The sequence below is a fragment of the Pterocles gutturalis genome, unplaced genomic scaffold (genome assembly GCF_000699245.1).
Source record: "Pterocles gutturalis isolate BGI_N339 unplaced genomic scaffold, ASM69924v1 scaffold25100, whole genome shotgun sequence".
Taxonomy (NCBI): Eukaryota; Metazoa; Chordata; class Aves; order Pterocliformes; family Pteroclidae; genus Pterocles; species Pterocles gutturalis.
The window spans coordinates 1-25,888 of record NW_010146569.1 but is presented as its reverse complement, the minus strand read 5'-3'; the positions used below and the strand labels follow the sequence as shown (position 1 = coordinate 25,888).

At 37.5% G+C, this 25,888-nt stretch overlaps 1 protein-coding gene across 1 annotated transcript; it reads left to right on the top strand.

The window, feature by feature from the left end:
* Positions 1–1,869: 1,869 nt before the first annotated feature.
* Positions 1,870–24,868, top strand: TANK (TRAF family member-associated NFKB activator). Its single transcript, XM_010085794.1, has 8 exons — positions 1,870–2,016; positions 5,231–5,339; positions 6,194–6,306; positions 14,005–14,184; positions 15,499–15,575; positions 17,735–17,853; positions 19,479–20,062; positions 24,248–24,868. Exons 1-8 carry the CDS (start codon positions 1,918–1,920, stop codon positions 24,413–24,415), a joined length of 1,449 nt encoding a protein of 482 aa, XP_010084096.1. The 5' UTR covers positions 1,870–1,917; the 3' UTR covers positions 24,416–24,868.
* Positions 24,869–25,888: the final 1,020 nt, after the last annotated feature.

The window sequence follows — 25,888 nt, the reverse complement described above, 5'->3', positions numbered from 1 at the left end:
TTTTAAATCCCATTGCACTCATTTTTTGAAGTTACCTTTTATATGTGCAGGACACTGCCATTTACTAGGTAAATCGTTACAAGTGTCTCTGGAGAATTCCAGAAAAGTACAAAATCAACATCGGTACAAACTCTGCAAGGTTTTAAAGAATGTGAGAACATACTTTCCATCACTTTCAGCCATAACAGCATTCGTCTGCAGTTTAGTACCTGTCCCTGCAGTCAGCTGTAATATCCAATTTTATTCATTAAACTACATAAAACAGTCCTTCATTTGAAACTGAAAAAAAGCCCAGCCATTTATTTAAAGATGTGCCCCAGGTATTAGAATGAACACTCTTTGCAGGAGGGAGTGGATGAAGTAGCCTGTGTTACTAACAATGCTTTGAGACAATATGCATGGATCTGAGATTTATCAACTACTGAACCAGTGTTTAGAGGAGGAAAAAAAAAACAAAACCAAAACCTTTCATATGAAACAACATGGGCATTGTACACAAAACTTAAAAACTTGGATTTCAGTAATACTTGTTACATCAGAGGATCCCTAAATGATTCCAAGCTGTTAAAGAATTCATTTTGACACTAATGAAGTCCAGCCATGCTGGAGTTGAGATACAATTGCTTTTGCAATATGCGCACATCATTAAAATGAAGTTTTCCGGACAAAAAGGTGTGACATCCATACAGCAGCTGTTGCACCTTCTAGGAAAGTCAAGCCACGTCTCTGTATTCAGGCTCTATGATATGGAAGATATTCAAGAGCAAGAAAACATGAGCAAAAGCTTCAAGCTGCAATCCTTAGAATTTTGACAAGGGTCCAAGACAAGTTATCCTCATAACCTTCGTGCTTGGCTCATCCTTTTCTGACTGCACTACTTTCCTTAATAGTAGCTGTAGTTTACGCATAATGCCAGAAGATAGTGAGAGATGATAATGGCTATCCGTACTGCGTACTGTGGGGTAACCATGCTTGAAATATCAGGAGAGGAGATGTGAATTACTGATTTTTTTTTTTTCTTAATGCTGGTGCTTTTGGGGGTGTTTTTGAGTCTTCACTAACCTATCCTCTACTGTTTGTACATTATGATACATATTGATCTTAAAATTCATGTCATGTTACTGTAGAACCAAAGGCCCTGTGTTTGCAAAGTTCACTCTGTCTTGAAACTGAAGTCTGTGACAATTAATAGTGTTATAGTTTTATTTGTAAAAGTTAATGAGCTGTAGTTTCAAGAACTGTTAACTGAAATTGTTCATAAAGTGTAAAAAGTTTATAGTATTGTGCAAAAAGGTCTGAGTATTGCTAGTTCCTACTGGTTGGTATTACTGATTTTTAGATCGAAGATGTTTTCATTTACCTGGTAGTGTTGCTTGTGTTGCCATTTTCAAATATGGCATTGAATAGGATAGGTCCATGTGACCTAATGTGATTGAGATTTTATCTTTTTATTGCTTAATGCGAAAAACTGAGTTCTGTTTTGTTTTTAATGCTATTTGTTATTTCACAAGTGAGTAAATGTTAAACTGTTGGAAATGCCATAAAATCAGGTAACTGGTGATCTGCACCAATTATAAGCCCCAGTCCTCAAACACTGTGACTACGCATACATTTACATATTCTGTACATCCAGAATTTGATTCAGAGTTAACCTGCTTTTATTTGGCTTTTGTTTAAACCTATCTCTGGACAGAAAATTAAATGTTGGGGTGAGCAGAGCTATAGTTCAAACTATTATGTGAGTTAATGCTGAAATATACTGCACATATTACTTGATTTGATATTAATACAAGTCATGTTGTATATGTTTTTAGTTACATATTTCTGTTTCTTAGCATTCTCTCTTTTTTCTTTCTGATTACTTTTCAGATCTGTTAACTTGACCATCTTTTCAGTGATGAAACAACATTGGGAATTATGGACAAAAACATTGGAGAGCAGCTTAACAAAGCTTATGAAGCCTATCGACAAGCATGCATGGATAGGGACCACGCTGTGAAAGAACTACAGCAAAAAGTATGTGTTGGGTTCTGAATTGTGTCTTTAAAGCCATCCTTCCCATGGAGCGTTGTGGTACGTGTAGATTTCAGTTTCACTTTAGGTAGGCGCACTTCAGTGCATCTGTTAAAGTTGGAAATTGCCTTTATGAAACCAGGCCAGTACGCTGCGAAGTAACTCATTACGCTATATATGAATGTAGTAGGTGGGATTCAGGCTTTCAACCTTTAATTTTTTTTGTAATTTTGAAGGTGAGAAAAGTATTGTCTGTTTTGGAGGATTGATGAAATCTTTTAGTGTAAACAGCAAATATGTATATAAAACTTACATAGCTTTAATGAAGTGCTTCTTGAAATTTAATTTGCTTTATTAAAAAAATTACTTTTGAAATTATTAATGTAAATAGCTTAAATTAAATCATTTTTGGGTTAATAGGAAGATATGCCATATGAATTACTTTAATGATGTAAAGGTCAAGGCCTCTTACATGTTGAGCACTGTGCAAGCTATTAGGACAAGAGAGTTTGTGTGTTGAAACACTTAGAGCAAGCTTACCTTAAAATTATTAGAATAAGTATTGATTTTTAAAAAATAATCATCTGTAGAATTATTCTTTAGTTATGAAGTAACAGAAATATTCTGGAGGCATGATGACCAGTAAGGAGCACCTTTGAATTTTTACTTAGTCCATTGCAGAAAACATTACTTCAGCCAAAACTCTTCTAGGACTTCTCATCATGTATGCCAGTGTATTGCAAAGCTGTCAGTTTTGAGCTTTGTAATACTAATTCTTTCATGCACATTCTGCCCAGCAATGGAACCTCTTTTATAGAAAGGCTTCAATGTTTTTGATGCTGCAGGACTTTCTGGTACTTCCACAGAACTGGTAGGCTGGGACTTTGTTCAGGGGCAGGTGAACCATATTTCGTGTCAAGTTATGGAAGCAAAGGTAGAATTGGGAGCAGGGAAAGGTCTACTAGAGAATATTCTGGTATCTAAGCACAATCTTGCTATCCCCTTGCATGGCAAAATAAACTGTCCAGGGCACTGCAGAACAGGTATCAAGTCAGTCATGTCTGCAGTCATCCACTGTGCAGTCCGTCTCCATTCATAGTCTGTTGCAAGAGCACTGGTGCAAATCTGTAGCATTTTCTGTACTTAACAAGCACAAGTAGCATGTTAATACATTTTGTGCTGAAATTGCAACTAACTTAACAAAAGGCAACACATTTTAGAATGCTTGGGAATCTTTTTAATTTTGTCTCTTATGATGACCAATTAATTATTTCAAGAAAAACCAGCCAAGATAATACTCCAGGGTCACCTAACGGTACATGAAATAAACTTCTGCCCAAGAAACAAGACATCAAGTGTAAGGTCAAATAGCCCTTGTAAAGTCTATGGAAGAAAACCAGAGAAGTGTGTGAGATCTGTGTTTAATGAAGTAAACGTTTGTAAGATTTCTCTCTGCATTTTCTCTGGTTCAGAAATTTAAAACAAAAGCCTTTCATAAAGGATTACTACCAGTTCAAATCTTTGTCCTAATCAAACTTTCAGTAGTTGGATTTCATTACTTCAAAAGAGAACAAAAGTATTTTTTTCAAAAAGAGTTGATAGTATAATTGGTTGGGATTTTTTTGTTTGTGTTGTTTTTCAGGTTTTTTAGCCAAACTCCTGGTTTTTGAATGACCTTTGTACAGTGCTTTACTCTAGTAACTTCCTCTGTTCATTGTGTGGCCTTCACACGTTGTTGGATTGTCCACCATTCTGTTGTTAACAGTTTACTACTTAAGTTACCAATAGGCCACTTGTTTTGCCAGTCTCTGGAGCTGGGAGCCATGTCAAGCACACAGAAGCCAGAGTCATCTCGGCCAGATGGTGTTTGATACAGATGGATGGTTGGTTGTCATGCAGATCTTCTAGTTGGTAACTTGTTGCTGCCATCTGACTCAAGGAATAATTTGTGCACACTGGCTGTCAAAAGCATCTTCTCTTCTGTCTGTTTTAGCTGTCATGTCTGTGCTCTGTACAGAAGTGTTGACAAGACATTGCTGTTGTACATTTTCAATTTGGTTCTCAGTGATTTTTCTGCTTCATGAGGTCTCTTATAGCTGCTGCTGGAGTGTACTGCTCTTTGATCACTTTTTTTTTTTTTAATAAACTCTCGTAGTGCAACTACTACCTGGCCTTTTAAAATAAATTTTGCATGTAGATTTTTTTCCTGCCTGTTTTACAGACAAACACAATGGGCAGTAGGGAGGTGTGGAATTTAAATGTGACTGAGATTTTAAATTTAGATAGCGGCATGGATAAACCATGAATAGATGTGAAAACAATGCCTAGTCTTGTCCCAGGTCATGACCTGTTCAGTAATAGGCATATTCTTAATTTCAGAAAAATTCAGTGCATTCCTGTAAGTTTCCTTGCGGGACGTCACAAGTTTTCTTGCTTGTTTTTGGCACTACTGTAACTGCAACATTAGGCATGTGCTAATTAAATTATAGTTTTTGAATATTAGCATCTTCCTGCCACCTGACCATTCATTCAGTTAACTGGCAGTCTAACAGTATTTGTGCACTGGTGAAATGTGAGCAGTCTTATTAGACTCTGTATGGCCTGTTTATAGCATGAGATGGAGTATAGCTAGCTGAAGAATGGGGCTGCTTGCTTGCTTTCCCCTCCCCATTTTCTAGGTTAGAAAAACAAGCCTACTGGATTCAAAGGAACAGGCAAAACTCTGTTCATAAGCAGTTAAAGTTATTTACAAAATATCTGTTGTGTGGAATAAGCAATGTTGTTGGTTTACATTTAAAATCTATCTTTTTGAAAGCCTATTTTTATATAATTTATTTGCTAGAAATATGGGGGAAGAAAAATAACATCTTTCTATAGATAAACTGACCAGCATTCTGAAGAATACTAAAATTCTTATTTTAAACCTGATGTGCTCTATGGCTATGAATGAAGAATCATAACTTAAAATTTATCCTATCCTTTACAACTGCCAGCGTTGAAACCATTACTGAAAATCAGGATTTATTTCCTATCATGCCTTTTCTAATGAGTGCAGTCTCAAAAATATGGACTTGCCAATGGTGACTGTAGTTGAGTTTTCACACAGAGGTCCACAACTACAATTATCTTTAAAAATCAGAGCTGCTTTTTACATGCCAAATAGGAGACCCCTAGTCAAAACAGAATAAGATTATGGCTAATTAAATTATATTTGCAGACAGAAAACTACATGCAGCAAATACGTGAACAGCAGGAAAAGATAGAGCTTCAAAACAGCATTATTGCAAAACTGAAATCACAGTTAGCTGCTCTGAATGCTAATAGAGGTATGTACTCCAGTTTGCACATTTCTTTTTATGCTGTGTTGCACTGATGAGTAGTTCTGACTTTGTTGCTTCAGTTTTTACAGTATACATCTCTCAAAGCAGTATCATACTTTTCTGTGAACGTGAGAGTTAACACAAATGTGCAGTTTCAAAATCTATTTATAAAATGCAACGCTTCTGAGGTCTCTCTTTATCCTCTTCAGGAAATGGTGAGATTTTCTTTAGATGTAGAACTGCCTTACACTGAAGCCAATAAAAGTTATGAAAATACGGGTTCAAATAAATTGCTAGAATTAAAACCAAAATTGCTATACATACTAATTTTACAATTATCTGTGAATAAGTTTAAGCTTATAGGTTGTTCTAGATCTGAGTGCTATGATTATATGTCTTTTATGTTAGATGTCTTTTCATCTTGTAATGCTAATCTTATTGGATAACCAAAGCTTTATAAGCAGGAAATTCTCTTTCAAATTAAACAGTCATTGATGGATAATTTTCCACTGTTTGACTGTATGACACAAATAAGAGAAAAGAGTCAAAGTAACCATGTGTTAATCTGCCATGCTCATTAAATATTTATTCACACTAGCCTAACACTCTTGGTTTTCATAAATACTAGCAAAGTGGTTGGCTTTTATTTTTAAGAGTACATGTACATTCTTTATTGCTAGTTTAGTCTTGCATTGCTTCTAAGCACTGAATTGGGCTTCTCTTGCTTGTTGAATATGAAGGCTTGTTCAAAGAAAATAAAGAAGTTAACATAAGCCTAGCTTCTTCTAACTTTGCTTGTACTTAAGCTGGCCGGGGAAAAATGCAGTGACAATCAGCTGCTTTTTTTTTTTTTTTTTAAGGTAATGTGCATCCCTGCATTCTGATGCATGAAGACCTTGAAACCTCCAACTTACCTTTCAGCCAGCTCTCTGAAAAACTGAACATAGCAAAGCAAAGAGAAAAACTCTTAAAGGTATGGTTGCCTGTAGTATGTTTAACATAAGATCACATTTGCGCTGTGATGAGAACTTAAAGAGATAAGTGAGATCTTTACCGGTGCCTTTGAACTCCACTTCTAATACAAGATCCTCACCTGAAGTGCGTGAGTGTTTTGCCACTGTGGTCTACTTAGGTGAATCGTAGAATCACTGAATCATATAACGGTTTGGGTTGGAAAGGACCTCAGAGATCATCGAGTTCCACCCCCCCTGCCATGGGCATGGACACCTCCCACTAGACCAGGTTGCTCAAAGCTCCATCCAGCCTGGCCTTGAACACCTCCAGGGATGGGGCATCCACAACTTCTCTAGGCAACTTGTTCCTGTGTCTCACCACCCTCACAGTGAAAAATTTCTTCCTAATATCTAATGTAAATCTACCCTCTTTCAGCTTAAAACTGTTACCCCTCGCGCTGTCACCATACTCCCTGATAAAGAGTGCCTCCCCATCTCTCCTGTAGCCCCCTTTAGGTACTGGTAGGCTGCTCTAAGGTCTCTCTGGAGCCTTCTCTTCTCCAGGCTGAACAACCCCATTTCTCTCAGCCTGTCCTCATAGGGGAGGTGCTCCAGCCCTCTGACCATCTTCATGGCTCTCCTCTGGACTTGCTCCAACAGGTCCATGTCTTTCTTATGTTGGGGGCCCCACAGCTGAACACAGTACTCCAGGTGGGGTCTCATGAGAGCAGAGGAGAGGGGGAGAATCACCTCCCTTGACCTGCTGGTCACACTTCTTTTGATGCAGCCCAGGACATGATTGGCTTCCTGGGCTGCAAGTGCACATTGCCAGGCCATATTCAGCTTCTCTTCCACCAACACCCCCAAGTCCTTGTCCTCAGGGCTGTTCTCAATCCATTCTTTGCCCAGCCTGTGTTTGTGCTTGGGATTGCCTTGAGCCAGGTGCTGGACCTTGCACTTGGCCTTGTTAAATTTCATGAGGTTTGCATTGGCCCACCTCTCAAGCCTGTCAAAGTCCTTCTGGATGGCATCCCTTCCCTCCAGCATGTCAGCCATACCACACAGCTTGGTGTCATTGGCAAACTTGCTGGGGGTGCACTCCATCCCACTGTCCATGTCGCCAACAAAGATGTTAAACAGCACTGGTCCCAATATGGCCACCTGTGGAACACCACTCATCACCAGTCTCCACTTGGACTTCGAGCCACTGACCACCCAGACAGTTCCTTATCCACCAAGTGGTCCTTCCATCAAATCCATGTCTCTCCACTTTAGAAACAAGGATGTTGTGTGGGATTGTGTCAAAGGCTTTGCACAAGTCCAGGTAGATTATGTCAGTTGCTCTTCCCTTATCCACCAATACTGTGACCCTGTCGTAGAAGGCCAACAAATTTGTCAGGCACAATTTGCCCTTAATGAAGCCATTGTGGCTGTCACCAATCACCTCTTCATTTTCCATCTGCCTTAGCATAGTTTCCAGGAGGATCTGCTCCATGATCTTGCCAGGCACAGAGGTGAGACTGACTGGTCTGTAGTTTCACAGGTCTTCCTTATTTCCCTTTATAAAAATGGGGTTATGTTCCCTTTTCCAGTCAGCAGGAGCTTCACCAGACTGCCATGACTTCTCAAATGTGATGGATTCTGTGATTCTGTGATAGTGGCTTAGCAACTTCATCTGTCAGTTCCCTCAGGACCTGTTGATGCATCTCATCAGGTCCCATGGACTTGTGCATCTTCAGGTTCTTTAGATGGTCTCAAACCTGATCTTCTACAGCAGGTGGTTCTTCATTCTCCCAGTCCCTGCCTTTCCCTTCTGCAACTTGGGCAGCATGGCTTGAACACTTGCCAATGAAGACAGGCAAAAAAATCATTGCGTACCTCAGCCTTCTCCATATTCTGGGTAACCAGGTCTCCTGTTTCCTTCTGGAGAGGGCCCACATTTTCCCTGGTCTTCCTTTTATCAACAGTGTACCTATAGAAGCTTTTCTTGTTGCCCTTGATGTCCCTGGCCAGATTCACTTCTATCAGGGACTTAGCTTTCCTAACCTCATCTCTGACTGCTTGGACAGCTTCTCTGTATTCCCCCCAGGCTACCTGTCCTTGCTTCCACCCTCCGTATGCTTCCTTTTTTTGTTCGAGTTTGTTCAGGAGTTCCTTGTTTATCCATGCAGGTCTCCTGGCATTTTTGCCTGGCTTCCTCTTTGTTGGAATGGATCACTCCTGAGCTTGGAGGAAGTGATCCTTGAATATTAGCCAGCTTTCTTGGGCCCCTCTTCCATCCAGGGCTTTATCCCATGAGACTCTACCAAGCAGATCCCTGAAGAGGCCAAAGTCTGCTCTTCTGAAGTCCAGGGTAGTGAGTTTGCTGTGCGCCCTCCTCACCACCCTAAGGATCTTGAACTCCACCATCTCATGGTCACTGCATCCCAGGCTGCCCTTGAGCTCTCACCAGCCCTTCCTTGTTGGTGAGAACAAGGTCCAGCATAGCCCCTCTCCTGGTTGGCTCCTCTGTCACTTGGAGAGGGAAGTTAGTGTCAGTGCACTCCAGGAACCTCCTGGCTTACTTATGCCTTGCTGTGTTGTCCGTCCAACAGATATCAGGATGGTTGAAATCCCCCATGAGGACCAGGGCTTGTGAGCGTGAGGGCCTCACGTACTTGGTCCTCCTGGTCAGGTGGCCTGTAGCAGACCCCCACTATAATGCCACCTGAACTAAGCATCTGTCTTTGATCCTTCCTAGTGCAATCACTAGCCATCAACCCCCTAGAATTGTTTTGATCAGAAGTAGGAACTTACTTGCTTATTTATTTCTTAACCTGCCAAAACCAGTGGTCTAGAAGGGGTTTTCTCTTTTTCTCACAAGAGCTTTTCACATTGCAACCAGTGTGTGTATTTTTGCAAGAAATAGCGAATCTGCACTCAAAAAGTGATGGAGTGGAAAGTGAACTATCCATTGTTCACTTCCTTTCTTGAGGAGAAAGGAAGGTGTGTTATCTGCTCTTCTCATATGGGGAAACACTGAGAAATTATGTGATCTACACAGAATATTATGGGCAATACAATCCATATCTTAATGGAATATAAGTTATTTGTCTTTATGTGCATTTTTTTGTGTAGTCATTTATTGCAGTTACCTCTCAGTAATAGGTAGTTCCTCTGGATTTTGCTTCATCTGTGCCATGAACAGATTTCCAATATAACTCCATCAGCTGTACAGTCTGTCTGCATTTAAACCCACGCACAGTGCTATACAAATTAGGTCTTTTCAGAGGGGATCAGTATAGATCTAAACCCATGCAAAGTCGGGTTGACCCAGACTACTCTATGTTCCTGTTACTGGGAATGTAGTAGCTCTACTTGTAAGTGTTGAAAGCGTGGAGCTTTTGAGGAAAACATGTTTGACTGGACCAAGGATGGCTTCTGCAGAGGCATGTGGATATCTCTGTACCGCTGTCCTGATTTCATAGGGATTATAAGCTTTGGGAACAAATGCCAGGAGGACCCTAATGTTTGCTGTTGTGCCTAGTAAGCTTCCACTAACCTGTCAAGAGTGATACAAAGATGTCCAGACGGCACAGCAGAGGTATGCATGCTTCCATTAGCTCTGGCTGTGCCTTGGCCATGCCATTCATGGGCTGGCTATGGGCGGAGATACACAGCAGTCTCTGTACACAAGTCCTCATTTTACTGAATAAACTCAGGGGAGGAGAACCATAGAACCCCAACTTCTGGATGAAAATTATGGAAAGTTAATTGTATTGTCATAAATGCTTTATATGCTTTTATGGCAGCTCCAGTTTTTGTACTTTTTAAATGTATAACTTTTGTTGTATGATGCATAAAAAGGTAAACTGCATGGAATGAACATATGGAACAAGTTGGGGAAAATTAACAGAAGTGAATCATCAGGACCACATAAAGTTAACCTAAGGGTTCCCACTTCTCTGTCTTTTTGAATAAATTAAATAAAAGTAAAACCAAAAAAATGTGCCATGTTAAAAAAAAAAAAAAAAAAAAGGGCATGAGGAAGCCAGGCACCGTTCCACCCTTGGGGAATTCAAGACCAAACTGAGTAACCTGATCAGACATCATAACTGATCCTGCTACAGAACCCTTGAGGTCCCTTCCAGCTTGAATTATCCTCTGATCCTATAAAGCTTCTCCAAAAGAAAATATGTTAATCTGTTCATAATACAGATAAAACCTCTTTGCTGGCTGCTAATACCAGCATGCTTAAAAGATCCATTGTGTGGCCAAGTGCTTAACTGAGCAGGTATGACCTGTGTAACATACTTGTCATGGCATTAGCTTTATAAACTTCATTCAGTTTATAAATGTTACCACATTGTTGCAAACAGCCAAACTCAGTCAGTATTAGAAACTGTAAGATCATCAGGCTATGAAGGGCTGTGTTATTGAAAGATCCCAAAAGGTGTAATCATTTCTCCAGTGTTTTTCCTGGTCTGATATCCCGATGGTACACAAGAATCATGATTTACAGAGTACTGTATGTACTGATATATCTTCATTGCAATGTGTTGAATGGCTCTTTTCACATTGGTTCCCACATGGCTTTTCTCATTGCTTGCTTAAATCTTCTCCCCACTTCCTGCAGGAGGACGTAGCAGAAATGGAAGAGAACTACTGGCCATTACCACAGTGCTCCCGGTTATCTGAAAGCTTTTGAAAGCCCACATGTTATTTGGAGCTGTAATAGTCCCAGACAGATAAATTATGTGTGTGCCCATCAATGATGTATCACAGGCTCAGTGAAAGAGTTACTTTACTGTCCTCAAGGTGGAGTTGTTCTTCAAGGGCGAGTGTTGTGCTTGAACATAAGCTTTTTCCTAGGTCTTTGGATTTCCGGCAAATTCATTTCAAAGGAAAATACAGGAGAAGCTGCATCCCATTGGCCTTTTAAATGGGAAATGCAATTTGACCATGGAATGTTTGGGAGCCCTGTGACCAAATAATGGTTTTGTTGTAGCTTGGGGTCTGTCAACCCACACCGTAGAATATCACTGCCTTCCCATTCCTGGAATGGAAAAAAACAGTTCCCCTTACTATAGCTACTGTGACTTTGTGGTCTTTAAAGGACATGGAAAAGGTATATAGTTCTAAAATTATGTACAGCATCTGGCCCTGCTATGACTTTCTTCAAAGTATTTTCAGATCTATTAAGAATACTTCTATGCATGTCTCCATCTCCTTTTAACATTAATTGTTATTTTTTTTCCCACATCATTTGGTAGGATTGTCTTTTCTCATTCATCAGGTACTTCCTTAACTTGCTTTAAACTTTGTGTGCCTTGTAGTGTGTTCTTGTGTCATTTGAGAAAATTAAATCTAGCTGCTGTAGAATCAGTTGTAGAAGATGTTGTACAAGTTCTTTAGCCTGAAATCTTCAGTCTTCTTGGTTTTTTCCAGAACTATATATATCAAAAAATCTCCTGTTTTTCTCTTTTGCTGTTTGGTTTTTTTTGTTTTTGTCTGCTTCCCTGGATTTTTGTCTACCATGGTGTATACAGATTCCACACTAGAAGGGTATAGTGTTTCATGATCTGTCTTAGGACTATACATGTATTCCCCACACAACCTCCCAGAATTGCAAAGCATGGAAGAAGGGTTAAGATTAAAGAAGTTAGCAACACCTAAAGCAGAAATAACTTGTCAGTTCAAAGGTTGAAAGAAGGGGATATGTAAGATCTGCAGATGATGGTGAGACAGGAGTTTTGCTAGGATATAAACATCCCATTTTTAGACAATGTTTTGAAGCCACTGTGCAGAAGAGGCTTAATCTGGATCCCTGAGATACCACCCAAGTTTGGAGTTGCATTGAAGCTCTTACCATAGGTTTACTATTTAAAGTCACAACTGAAACCAAAGAAAAAAAACCAATGCCTTCAAAGCTGTTTTTCTGAGGTTTTTTGTTGTTTTTTTTTTTTTTTATCCAGCTAAGTATAACATTTTGAGGCTAAACTGTTGTGTCAGCTGCGTATACACACATCCGTGCTTCACCACTCGGTGTCTCTGTGGACTGGCTCTGGACCCATCCCTACATGGCTGTCATTGTCTAGTAGAGTAGCGCCTACCTATCTAATCTCCAAATGCACGACCTCGCCCTATTTAGGTCCCATTTGTAAAGAAAACAAATGTTCTTGAAAAAACGCTTATTTGGTTCTTTCCTCTTCACCTTGCCCTACCTGTCTACAGACTATTACTTCTCTTGCAGAGACAGATACAGGGCTTCAGGCCACTTTTTCTGACACTTTATACAGTTCAAGATCGATGTTTCTGTAGATTTCATAAACTGACAACTATAAGGTTTTCATAAAACACCATTTTTAACCATAGGTTGTTTCTTGAAAATTATCCAAGGATTATCTTTGTGCATATTAAAAAAAAAATTGTTAGCTATATTCTTCATTCTGCCAAAAAGCCCACATACATAAAAATTCCATTAATTAGTAGATGGATAGTTAAAGTGGGGCCAGCCACTGCTTTTTATTTCACAAATCTTTATCATTGCAATATTTGCAATGTAATCCTGGTTATATATATGAACTGGGAGACAGGAGGCTGGAGGGCAGCCCCGCAGAAAGAGATCTGGGGGTTTGGTTTGATGGCAAGTTGAATATGAGTCACCAGTGTGCCCTGGCAGCCAAAAGGGCCAACCATGTCCTGGCGTGCATCAAGCACAGCATAGCTAGCTGGTCAAGGTGGGTGATTGTCCCATTCTACACTGCACTGGTGCAGTCCCACCTTGAGTACTGTGTGGTTTTGGGCACCTCAATGTAAGAAGGACAGACCATTAGGGTGTGTCCAGAGGAGGAAGATCAAGATGGTGAAAGGTCGCAGGGCAAGACTTACAAGGAGCGGCTGAGTTCACTTGGTTTGTTCAGCTTGGAGAAGAGAAGGGAAGGCTGAGGGGTGACCTCATGGCAGTCTACAACCTCCTCAAGGGGGACAGCGGAGGGGGAGGTGCTGATCTCCTCTATCTGGTGACCGTCAATAAGACACAAGGAAATGGAATGAGGCTGTGTCTTGGAAAGTTCATATTGGACATTAGGAAAAGGTTCTTCACTGAGAGAGTGGTCGGTCACTGGAGTAGGCTCCCCAGGGAACTGGTCACAGCACCAAGCCTGTCAGAGTTCAAGGAACATCTGGACAACACTCTTAGTCATGTGGTTTAGTTTTAGGTAGTCCTGCAAGGAGCAGGGACTTGGACTTTATGATCCTTATGGGTTCCTTCCAACTCGAGATATTCTGTGATTTGTGATTCTATTATTCTATTCTTGGGTCTGCTCAAAAATTAAGGTAGCTGCAGAATATCACCTTCTTCAAAATTGTTTAAGATTGATTGAAAATCATGAAATATTATTTTATATATTGTACATACAATATATTGTACGTGAAATTTTAATGTAAATTATATAGTAAGTGAAGCCAGAGAGTGTCTTTCTTTTTTATAAACACTAATATGACTTTCATAAATTCAGAACATACAGTTGTTTTGAATAATCATCTGTGATGAGTTACATTAATGTGTAGTGGTAGAAGGTCTTTACTACCAGTTTAAAATTAATAATGTAATAAATAAGACTGGCCCTTACTTATGTTGCAAAAACTGCATTTAGCTTACTCCAGACTGCTGAACAGTGATATTCCACAAGCCTCAATTCTATTAATTGTACTGATATTTCTAAAATTATTTTTAGGAACAGTTAGAAGGTGAGAGCATGAAGTTGAAACAACTTGAGGACAAAAACAATCAAATGGAAAGGAAGCTTGTATCTATTATTTCCAGACAAGAAGATAAAATAAGAACTCTGAAAAGCAAATTGAAAGAATTAAATGAAGGACAAAAGGGTATACAGATGCCAGCATATAAAAGGGAGGTAAGATAAGAAACCAAATAGAGATAAAATCAAGAAAACAAACTATTGTAAATTGTTGCTTCTTTCAAACATGTTTACACTAATTATTGTAAGAAACTTAGAATTTAGTATTTTAAATTTCAGCATTATATTATAGCATTATATACATTGCTAGGAAATTGTTAAAATATATAAAACACATGGGGAACACTAAACTATTAAATATATATTGGTTGGTTTGTGTGTTAATTATTTTTATGCTATGTCATTAAAATTTTAGTATTTGTGAAAATATATATATGCTCCAGATCAGCATTTCTGTTTTGTAATTTTCAGTTAGAAATTTTCACCAAGATTGAGATGATTTTTTCACTTTTATGCCACCCTATTTTTGTTATAGAATAGCATCCAGAGTGCTGTTCTGTCCTTGTGGGATAGCTAGAGTGTGGTCACCAGTGTGAATCCATCCATGTAAACGTGTTTTAGCTATCTAATTTAAAGTGAACGTAGGTAAGAGTAGGAGCACAGCAGTACATCACTTGTTACTATTAGACCTCCCAAGCATTGCTTAACTTCCTGGGGCGAGTATTTGTAACCCATGTTGCTAAGGGTAAGGCAGCTCAAAAGTGTCTACAGGAGCTGTAGTTGCACTTCAGTGCAAGGTAAGACAAACTCCTGGGCTATGGGTCTGTGATTATAAACAATGTGTCATTGAAGTCAGCTGATTTGGCAGACATATGATCAAGTTTTGGGTCTGCTTAGGAGCACGTATGAACTACCCAGGCCATCTGGTAATGCAGATCTAGTGGAACTGCAACTTAATGAGTGGTTATTATAAAAACTTTTCTTAATGCCTGGCAGATATAAAACTGTGTAATACTAGAGTGAACCACAAGGTGGTAGTCCAAGTTAATAGCATATTTTAAAACCTGCTAGAACTCTTGACATATTTGCTTGTGATGTGCTCGTTGAGAATTTCAGTTAATAAATTTTTTTTAAGAGCTAAAATAGCTGGATAACTCACTAACAAGCTTATACACATTACATAATCTTTCCTTATATGTGAGTGAAACAGAATTGAAGTCAAGCAATATTTGTAGAATCAGTTTCCTTTCAAGGGAGTATGAGCAGAGGAATGCCACACTGAGTTGCTGAGTTAAACAAAGAATAACAATTTCACACAAAAAGTAAAAAATTGCTTTTGTCATTTGGTGAATGTTTTGAGAGCTTCCAAAAGGACTGGATGAAGGATCCCATTACATCTTATCCATACCAGGGTGAAGAGCAAAATTAGCATGCTAACCTATGATCAATGTTTTCACATTTTACTTCAAGGTGAAAAATAAGAAAGTTGTTCCAGATAAGCCTGAATTATGTCTAGGGATCTCTGGTATTTCACCTATGCCTGAAAGGTAAATACTTTTTCACCATTTTTAAAATTTGCTTTTAATTGTCTTTTCTGCTATTAAATAAAACCAGTTATTTCCCTCTTTTCTACACAGTACCTTAAAAAATGGATGGGGGTGGGGTGGGAGCAGCAGTGATCAAAGAGATGGTGTGGGAAGGTAATAAAGCCAGCAACTGTGTGGAATCATAGTTGGGGCTTTGCAAGTATGTAGCGATAAGTTGGGAAGAAGAAAATCAGGAGTGGGAAGTAGCAGTGGATGTTAATTTTGGGTTTTGGATAAGCATTACCTCCATTGCGTTAACTCTCTTCAGGACAGGAATGTACGACCATAATGGATTAACTGATGGCAGCACAGCAGAGGAGCCTGCTGCACTGCCAGGAGGAGGTCTGATAGTCAGCATGAAGAAATAATTCTTGGTCTCATCCATCCTAAATGATAGAGTTTGAAACCAGGTTTTTCTGTAAGCTGAAGCCAAACATCCCTTACTATGACCAAGGGACCAAAAGCAGTATATTTCCTAAGCAAGTGTTCCCTCTTCTGCCAGTGTTTTGGGAAAAAATATTGACCAAAGTCTTAGGTTTCCATTTTTCACAGGATAAGCAGTAATACTACTTTTAACAATTTTGCTGAGGTCAGGTAGAAGATTCTCTAAGGTGAGACTAGAAGAGTATTAGGAGAAGTATCATAAACTCTTGCTGTCTTCTTATACTCTTGCCTAGGCATCTGCTTTTGGCTGTTCTCAGACATAGGCTAGGTGAATTACATGGATCTTTAGTCTGACTCACTACTCCTTTATGATAAGAAAGATAAGAGAAAAGACATTTTTGTCTTTACTGGTTTATATCTAAAACATGAAAAAGCTTTACCTGTTTTCTGTCTCCCTCCTCTCAAATAGCTCTCTTACTTTACTGTTTTCTTGGAAGGAGGTATGTGACCGGTAAGATTACTGGTAATCTTATACTAGTAAGCTCATAGTATCATAAATGTCTAGGAAATTAAGATTAATTCATCTAATCATATGTATACTTGAAAGCTCTGATTAGAAACTTGTGTTAAGAATCTTTTTTCTTAATTTCTTATTTATCAAAACACCTGAAAAATTATCAGAATGTATTAACAGTAGCAACTTTTAACTCCTTCTGTAGATTTTTTTTCAAATGAGATACAAATAGACATTTGTGTCCTCAAAAAGACAAGCACAGCAAAAATAGGAACACAGCTTGTGACACTCCTGATTGCTATATGAATAAGCAATAAAAAGGAAAACAATTCACTGGATTAAAGAAAAATTGCTTTTGAGCTCTTTTGTTACACAGATGCAAAACAGAGCACAAATCCAGTTTGTCACCAACTTCACTTTTTAATCCTTGAAGTTAATTTTATAAAATGTGTTATATTGTGCTTAAAAATAAAAATTACTCAGCGAGTTTATTAAAATTTCATAACGGAATTTTATGGATGCATCAATAACTGAATAACATAGTGCCTTTGGGCAAAAAAAACCTCATACCAGCATGAAGAACTATTTGTACCATTCTCAGTGCAGATAACTAAATATCAGATGTTCATATGATACTCTGAAAAAGATATAATTTTAAAAACCCCACAAAATAAAAGGAAAAGTCATTCGATATTGTATAAAACAGAGAAGGAATGAGTTCACGAACCCCTCTCCAGTGTCAGGTAGACAGAGAAAGAGAAGAGCAGTAACAAATGTTTGTGTGTTCCTTCTCCTACAAAGTCTGAAGTGCACAGAAAACAATGGAAAACAATTAATGTTCACAGAAGCAGCATCTTATTTTCCCTAGAATGAGATGGAAACAGTACCCTTGTGAAAGATAAGCTGTTTCTCAAAATACCAGAGGGAACTGAAAAAAATGTAACATCTGGATTTGTTTGGTGGGTCCTTGCAGGGTCGGGCCGTAAGCTCAAATGTATGTGTGTATGATGTGACTAAAGAGCTCTTTGACAACATTTTCTTTTCCCATTTCTGCTTGCTTTTACTGAGGAAAACAAAAATATGTATACATATGTTGAGGAACAAGGTATCCAAGAAAAGTAGCTTACACTACTGTTTTTCTCTAGTTTGTGGGTGTGACTAAATTAAAGGTCACAAGAAGCTGAATTGGTTGACTCTGTAATTTACAATTTTGATCTTCCAGGGAGAATCTAGAGACTATTTTCCAGGACATGAAAGAAGAGTGTCATCGAATATGTATGCTAGCCAGAGAACAAACAGACCAACTGAGTAAATTTAAGATAAAGCCAGAACCTGAAACTGGTAATACCATACTTAAGCTCTTATTGTGATTCAACTGTTTGAAAGCTTTGCTTTGTATTTGAAAATACTGTAAATTACACATACATAGAATTACTTCCACTGTTTACCATCTGCCTTTTTCAAGTCTGTTCACATGGTGCTCAGTATTTCACCAAGAAAACGCACCGCCAGTTTTGGCATTCTATGAGGAATGCTCCAAATCACATGCTATGAAAGACAGTCATCACATCAATGGCTCTTGTAATTGTTTTGTCCCTTGGAGTGAGAGGCAGGCACTTTCTATATGTGATATCCCATCATACTGTGTGAATGACAGCACTTGCTTGCTTTTAATTTAGCTGTCAGTTCAAAAGATATCTGTTATGAATGTCTCTAGCCCCATATCTGTTAGAGGAAAACTGCCGGACTGAGGAGAGTCAGAGGACTTATTTTGCAGACTTCCTTGTGCAGGCTTTTGAATACTGCTTTGTTATATGGCACAAGAGCTTAATCCAGCGCTTCCCGAAAACAAAATAAAGACTTGATTTTTGTTGCAACTGGAAGAGATCCTGAATGTCCAGTGCTGCTAATGCTTACATTTAATATAATGTAAGCTACTATGGGTATTCCCTACTAGCTTTTCTTAATAGTAGAATCAGACTCTAAAGTGATTTCAAGAAACACCTGCCAAACTTACACAGATGAAGCAAAAGACACTGATTTCAGCACTTGCTTCTAATTTAGATTATGCCATTACTGAAGTTTTATTACATGAAGTGCTAATGTGTAGCTTGTGGCTTCAAATTGCTATGTCTGAACTGTATTGTTAATTGTATATTGAGCTTTATTTTTGGGGGTGGGAATTTTGGGGGATGAGTGCTTGGCAACTTATTTCAGAATGGATTTGTTTTCCTTAAATAAGTGCCAAACTCAACTGTGCAAAAAGCTATACATGGTACAGATTTAATCTGTTTCATTTCTGTTACTTCTGTGGCCCACATTACTATATCTGAGTGCTGTCAGAAGGCTGCTGTACAGTAAATGTGTACTGAAGTGATTCTCTCACCTGATTAGGAGTAACCATGTATATTATTACCATTTTTGTTAATAAAGTGCTGAAAATGAAGGGGGAATTCTCAAAATAAAGGGAAAATATGGTCTCTCTTACACATAGTTATTCAGTTTAGATATTTATCTGATTTGGAAGACAATGGGAGTTTGGTACCTGAATACCTTCTAAAATTGTGCTCATGGTGCCTACAATGTTCTTGGCACTGTGTGAAATGGCTTTGGTTCCAGCTTCTATTTCTGCCAGAACACTTCAGTAAATATACGCAAGTATGTGTTAAGAGTATGGGACAACATAATTTTCAGTAAAATGAAAATGTTTATAGCCATAAATCAAAGGGAAATAGAATTATAACAGAATGATTTCCTTTTATTTCTGTTCAGACTGTTTTTGTGTCAGAGCTAATGTTTGTGAAAAAGAACTATGCCTTAAACTGATTTCAAAGAGAAAAAAAATAAAAGGCTAAAAAGCCAAGAAGGAAGATTAAAAACCTCTCAGGAAAAATGCCCTAAGACCACACCTTTCATAACTGTACTTCAGTGGACTATTTAATGTTTTCTTCATTCTTTCTTCACAGAAATACAGTTTTCCATGCCGATACAGTGTACTGATAAAACTGATGAACAAGCAGAAGAGCTTTTTAAGCCTCGGGTTACAAAGGATATAAATAGAGGTGCATCATGCATCACATCTATCACACCAAGAGGAGTGGGCCAAGATGAGGACAACAACTCTGTAGAATCACTTTCTAAATTTAATGTCAAGTTTCCACCTACAGACAATGACTCTGCTTTCTTGCAGAGCACTCAGGAAAAACCAACAGTTCCTTGTACTGGTGTAGCTGAAAACATGCTTCAAGATCATCATTTTAACCTGGAACACAGAGATCATGCTGTTAACCTCAGTAAATTGGAACCTAACTCATTTGAAGTTCATGGAGTTGATCTCATGACCTCAGCTTTACAAAGCTTAACTGCTGTTGACAAAACAAACCCCCCAAATCATGCAAACATGCCCTTAGAAAATACCCATGACAAAACCTGCTTAAAAACAACAGGCACTGGTTTCACATTTGAACCTGAGCTCACAAACCAGGGTGTACCTGAAATAGTTTTTTCTTCTTTAGAAGCTGCTGGGACAACTGTCAGAGGTCCTCATCAGGTATCTTTCTATAAATACTGTACATTAAAAAAAAATAATAATGATTCAGACAGCCACTTTGCAAAGATCTTTGAGACAGGATTAATATATTCTATGAGGTATCTCATCAGTCTTTTTTTAAGACAATAGCTCCTGTCAGTTCTTCTTCCTAATACTGAGGCATGTGTACAAGGCACTTTTCCAGTGAAAGGGCAGGAATTTAAGCAGATGTAAGCCCTGGATATGCTTGGACAAATTTAAGTTCATTTAGATATTAATTGCTTCTACATATATTTCAAAGCTGTCATTAATCATAACTTGCCCCCTAGATTGCTTTTTTCCCACCCTTGATCTCAGTCAAATAGAGCACATAATTGTTTTAATTTTTTTTAATGTACAGCAGAGAATATGGCAAATGGGCTAATTAAAAAGCTGAGCAGATAAATACTTGACTGTGGAAAAATCATCCACTTTTTATCTCGATCTGAAGTATAAACAGCATCCTATTCCTCCCTTTTAAGAAAACTTTAACTTCACAGTTAAAGCAGTCAAGGAGGAAAGCATATTTTTTTCAAATGAAGGGAAGGTCACAAAAATACTTTATTTTAGGTTTATATAGGTACTTTGGGCTTGAATTTCAGTTATAGCTACTTTACAGCAACTGGGCCTGTAATGCAGGAAAACTTTTCATTGGGTTCTGATAATCACATCTCTGAATACTTTGCTTCTTTTGTGTAACATCCTGTCTCAAACTGCTAGCAAAATTATTATCGACCTTTATAGACTGTTTTTTTATGTTTTTGTGGGTTTTCTCACACCTTGTTGAGAGCACTGCTTTTCAAGAATAAGCAAATAGTGATATTTGGGAATTCTGTGAGGGTGGATTTGGCTTTTTTTTTTCTATTTACATTTATATGTTTTTGTGTTCTTTGCTAACGACAAGGTACATGTGGCAGAAGAGCTTTACCTCCCAATTTGACCGCTGCATGACATGCAAAACGAGCATTTGGAAAGTGTTTGTAGGACATGATAGCTTTGATGTTTTCTTCTTCTAAAATGTACCCAGTCTAGTTTAATTTTTCTATTGCAAACTAGTTTTGCATCAAAAGTTTAAGTGTAGAAAGTCTGCTGTTCTTCGTCATTGTTTTTTAAACTATAAGCCTAATTTTTCACAATGTATTTTAAATATCTATTTGTAATGAAGATCTCAATTCTATCCCAACTCACTAACCACAGTTTTTATTATGCATTATTTTTCTTTGGATCTGCAGTTAAAGTTGTGACTGAGTTAAACAAATTAAACCATTTATTTTATCACTGGTAGAATTCCTGTGGAGCTGTGAAGCATTCAGTCTATTGCTTGTTACTATCCTCTTTTTCTGTATTCCCTCTCCAGCTTGTTCTTCTGCTAGTTAGTCTGTGTATTCATTTTTCAATAGATGGCACCCTGCATTGTATATTACAGCAAGTGAAACAGCTGGTATGTGATTATAAATTGATAGGGGAATACGCAGCTTAAAAAGTAGAGAAGAATTTTAGTTCAATAGCAGTAAACTTTTGGTTTGATCATTGGTATTTCTGCAAAATAAGGAGATTAATTTGGAGCTATTATTTAAAATGTAGATGATCTACTTTCTGGAGAAAATGTAATAATGCTAACACTTGGAGAAAAGAAACACAATGGTGACCTGTTTCAGTATTTTTAAGTCTCATCTACAATAGCACTGTAGAACATACAGGACATTGATTAAAATGTTATATCTTATTCAGAATCTTGTTTGAAACAAGCCAATCTTAGAGTCCATTAAATATGCATCTGTGTTTATCAATATTTTTAAGCATCCATCACCTGTACACAGCTGCCTTCAAAAGAGGTTTTTAAGTGCTTTTACAAGTGAATTGAACTCAGCTTTAGAGGTTTTTGTGTCTGTTAATGGTGCTAAATATTTGATGCACAGATAATATTTATGTAGATTAAAATACAGATTTTTTTTTAAAGTTACTTGCATACATGCCCTTTCAATTGTATTAACCTTATCAAAATTTATGCATAAACTCATTCTTAGTATTTTTACCACCTTTCTAAGAGGCAGTTACACTGCTTATGGCTTCCATCATCCATGCCACTGGTGGCGCTCCAACAGGAATTATATACCTGATCTTTTTTTCCTAGTGTAGATAAAACTTTTGAGTATTTACTACATATGTTAACTTATAAAATGGAAAACCCCATAAATGCGATAGTTTTGGCAACAGTAGGTTCTTGGAACTGCTCTCAGTTGCTGTAATAAATTTAGCTCTTTCCTTCTATGTGGATACTAAATGTGAAAACTCAGTACTGTTTTCTTAGGATGTAACTTTTTAAAAAAACATGTGACTGAAAAGAGCAGCAGATTAAAATAAACATGGATATTAGCGGACCTAGGATTTTACAGACTACATTTAAGTGAGACTTGCATATAGATGCATGTGTTTATTGGTATTCACAGTTTGAGGGGGTTGTTTCCACCAAGGATATTAATTTTTTTAAAATTGAATATCTGCTTAAATATATGCCTGTTCTGAAAAGCTTAATATGCACATGCTTAACACTCAAAGAAAGATGTGGAAGTTAAGTGCCTGCCTCAGTGGGTTGCTGGATAAGTACCTCCCCTTCTTGTGCTTCCAAGATGAGAAATCTTACTATGTCCTTTTTAGGGTTTTTACAATAGTATTTTATCTTTTTTCAAATGGTGATTTACATCATAAGATATTAGAAACAAGGAAGTCTGAACACATGTCTGTAAGGATGTTTAAGTGTGTCAGTGTCTAGATAGATATAATATGCAATTTACACCAGTGACATACAATAAGTAGACTCCTTGAGCTGAAAAAAGTGGTGTGATTGCACTTAATTACTAATTAGTCAATTTAATTATATGGATTGCTGACCATAATGAAAGACAGTAAATCTGCTATTGCTATCTGATAAGCTAAACACTATTTAAATAGGGAATAGACAGGAAATTGACTCCAAGAAGTTTAGCTGGTTTAAAAGAAGGTTTAACTACTGTGAAAGCCAGGTTAGTCGTACAGTGGGTTACCATGGGAGGAATAAACAATAGGTTCTAACTATTTGGCATGATTAAATTGAATAAGAGATGACAATTAAAACTCTTGGATAAGTATTGATAGCAAGAAATGTGAAACTTCTAAATAATCTACTTTTTAAAGTATTCTTGCTTGCCTTTCCATGTGTGAGCGAAGCAAGAGAGAAGAAAACTGAGCCAAAAAAACTGTAGGGCACTCTCCTCTTCTAGGTTCCATCCCCACATAGAGCTCATACCAGCTTGCTGCCATTCTGTCTACTTTGCAGTCACATCAGTATGTGTTTAGTGTTCAGTTTACTCAAAGCCTAATCGTCCTGGCCATATAACATAACTATGTATTTTATCTTGTGTTGCTAATATTAAAATAATGAAGCTTAATTTTTAGCTTTTGTTTTAAAACTGATAGAAGACTTTTCGATTCCTAGTTGTTATGATGCTAAATAATTAGTGTACACTTGGACTTGTAAGTACGTATCAGGCTGAATCCCTTGAACTCCAGTGTCAGGTAAACAGACTTGCTGGCTTTAAACTAACTATCTCACGGATCAAAAGCAGTAAAACTGCTGAGCCAAATTTAGCATAGTTTACAGAATTGCCTGAGTGCATGGATAGATATTCAGATAGTCCAATTGAGTTTCATGCTGTCATGGCAGAAGGAATCCCAATGCAGATTATTTGAGACACATTTATACTAAAAGGCTATATTAACTCTAAACAAGAAACATTTTATTCTAAGGTAAAAATGTTTTCTCGTTTATGTTAAATGGCTATTATGTACTATGGCTCCTACAGTAAAATACTGAAATGCAAAGTTAAAGAAAAGCCTTAATATGTGTCAGGCTGATATTACAAACTTTTGCTTATAGCAGCATTTATCATGAATAGATACCAAGGCGTTTTAAGTGTTTGCAAGGATAGTATGCGTGTAGAACTTTTAAAAATCAAAGTCTTATCTGGCTTTTCTTAAATGAGAACTCTCTAGCTAATGTCTCTGACCAAGCAGGTGTAAAGGACACCTAGCTTAAGGAGGCAGGTAGTTTTTTATATAAATAAAAACCACAGCATAATGTAAAACACATTGTAAACCACAACAATAATCATTTTCTGTTTCTTTTAGCTCATTTGGCAGCCTCGAGACAATGATTTGCTGGCACAAGCTTATACAGACTCTGAACTGAATCAGTGTGGAATATGTGAATTCTGTCGAGAAGTTTTTCCACCATCTATAACATCTAAGGAAGATTTTCTTCGGCATCTGTATTCCCACTTTAAAGTACAGTCTTAATGTATGAGAATTCAATGGATCACTGTTTTTGCATACATTTGATTTTTTTATTCAGTAGATATGCTAAGAATTTAAGAATTAAGACTTCTTGTAACAAGAACTTGACTGAAATTGTTTTATCAGATAAGCACATATTTAGTTGTCCTTTGATAAGGTAAAATTAAACTGTAAGTCACTCAGTACTGTGATTCACATTATTGCTTGTTATGCTTCAATGTTACCTTGGAGAATTATGTTAAACACCTTTTTTTTTTTTTTTTTTTTGCAATTAATAATTGCCTGAATAGGCCCAAAGTCATGATTATATTTATGAGTGTAGACTTGCAGGATTAACACCTTAATCTGGCTGGGGAAATCGTTGTGATACTGGGATTTTTTTTCTCAGTATCTGGTGATGTGATTAGTAAACAGGAAGAGAAGTAGGCTCTCATTTTTCATTTCTATTATAAAATTCCCAAATTTAACTTACAATAGTGAAACTCTTAATTCAGATTCTTGTGAAATCATCACAGTAACTGAGTGTCAGGTGTGCCAAAATTAGGATAGGCTTGTTCACTAGTAACAAATTAATGGTTGACTTTCCCAGATGAATTGTTTACTAGAGAGAGTAATCAAACACAGCACATAAATGACCCATCTGCCAAAATGTAACAGTAGCAATTTTATAGATCAATTCCATGTTTAAAAAAAAAAAAAAAAAAAACCAACATTTTTTTCATGTACCTTTCTAGCATTAATAATTAGTAAAAATACTTTCATGGAAAATATTATATTAATATGAAGGATGGAGTGACAAAAGGTTAAACTTTCCCTAAAACTAAGAATACCAAAGATTATTTCCTTTTCCTTCTGGTCTGCTATGAAAGATTGCACAAGTCTTTTACAGTCTAGAAAGACAAGGGAAAACCTAATCACCCAAATCTCTATTACTTCATTTTAAACCTGAATGTATTTAGTGGCTTTCTCAATGCAGTTTAAACTTGTGTTTAGTTGAAACATTGCATTCTGATAAAATTTGCACATTTTCTGGATTTATTGGGATCAAATTTAAAAGTGGGGGGTTTTTACAAAGTAATTGAATGACTTGGAGCTTTTTTTGCATTTGGACTGAATATAGGGTTTAGTCCTGATATTTTATAATTAGCATTAATATTTTCACAGCAGCAAAGCACAACAGTTTCTCTTTTTAAAGATTTGTTTGCAGGTGAACAATTTCTGGAAGAATTAACACCTGCATAATTTTTAGAAATGGATTTTTCTGCAATTATTTTCTCTGTTTTAAACATCTCATGTTTGTGACTGGCTGTCAACAGAGTGTACTGTAATAAACAGCAGTGTAAAGTGCATGTCTGCTACATGGCCTGGAGGAAGACTTTGTTACTAGCAACAGCTCTAAACCCCCGCCGGTACCCAGCGCTGAGGAGGATGCGTTCATCCCTGGGCTCGCCGTGCAGGGTGTGAAGTACCTCCCCG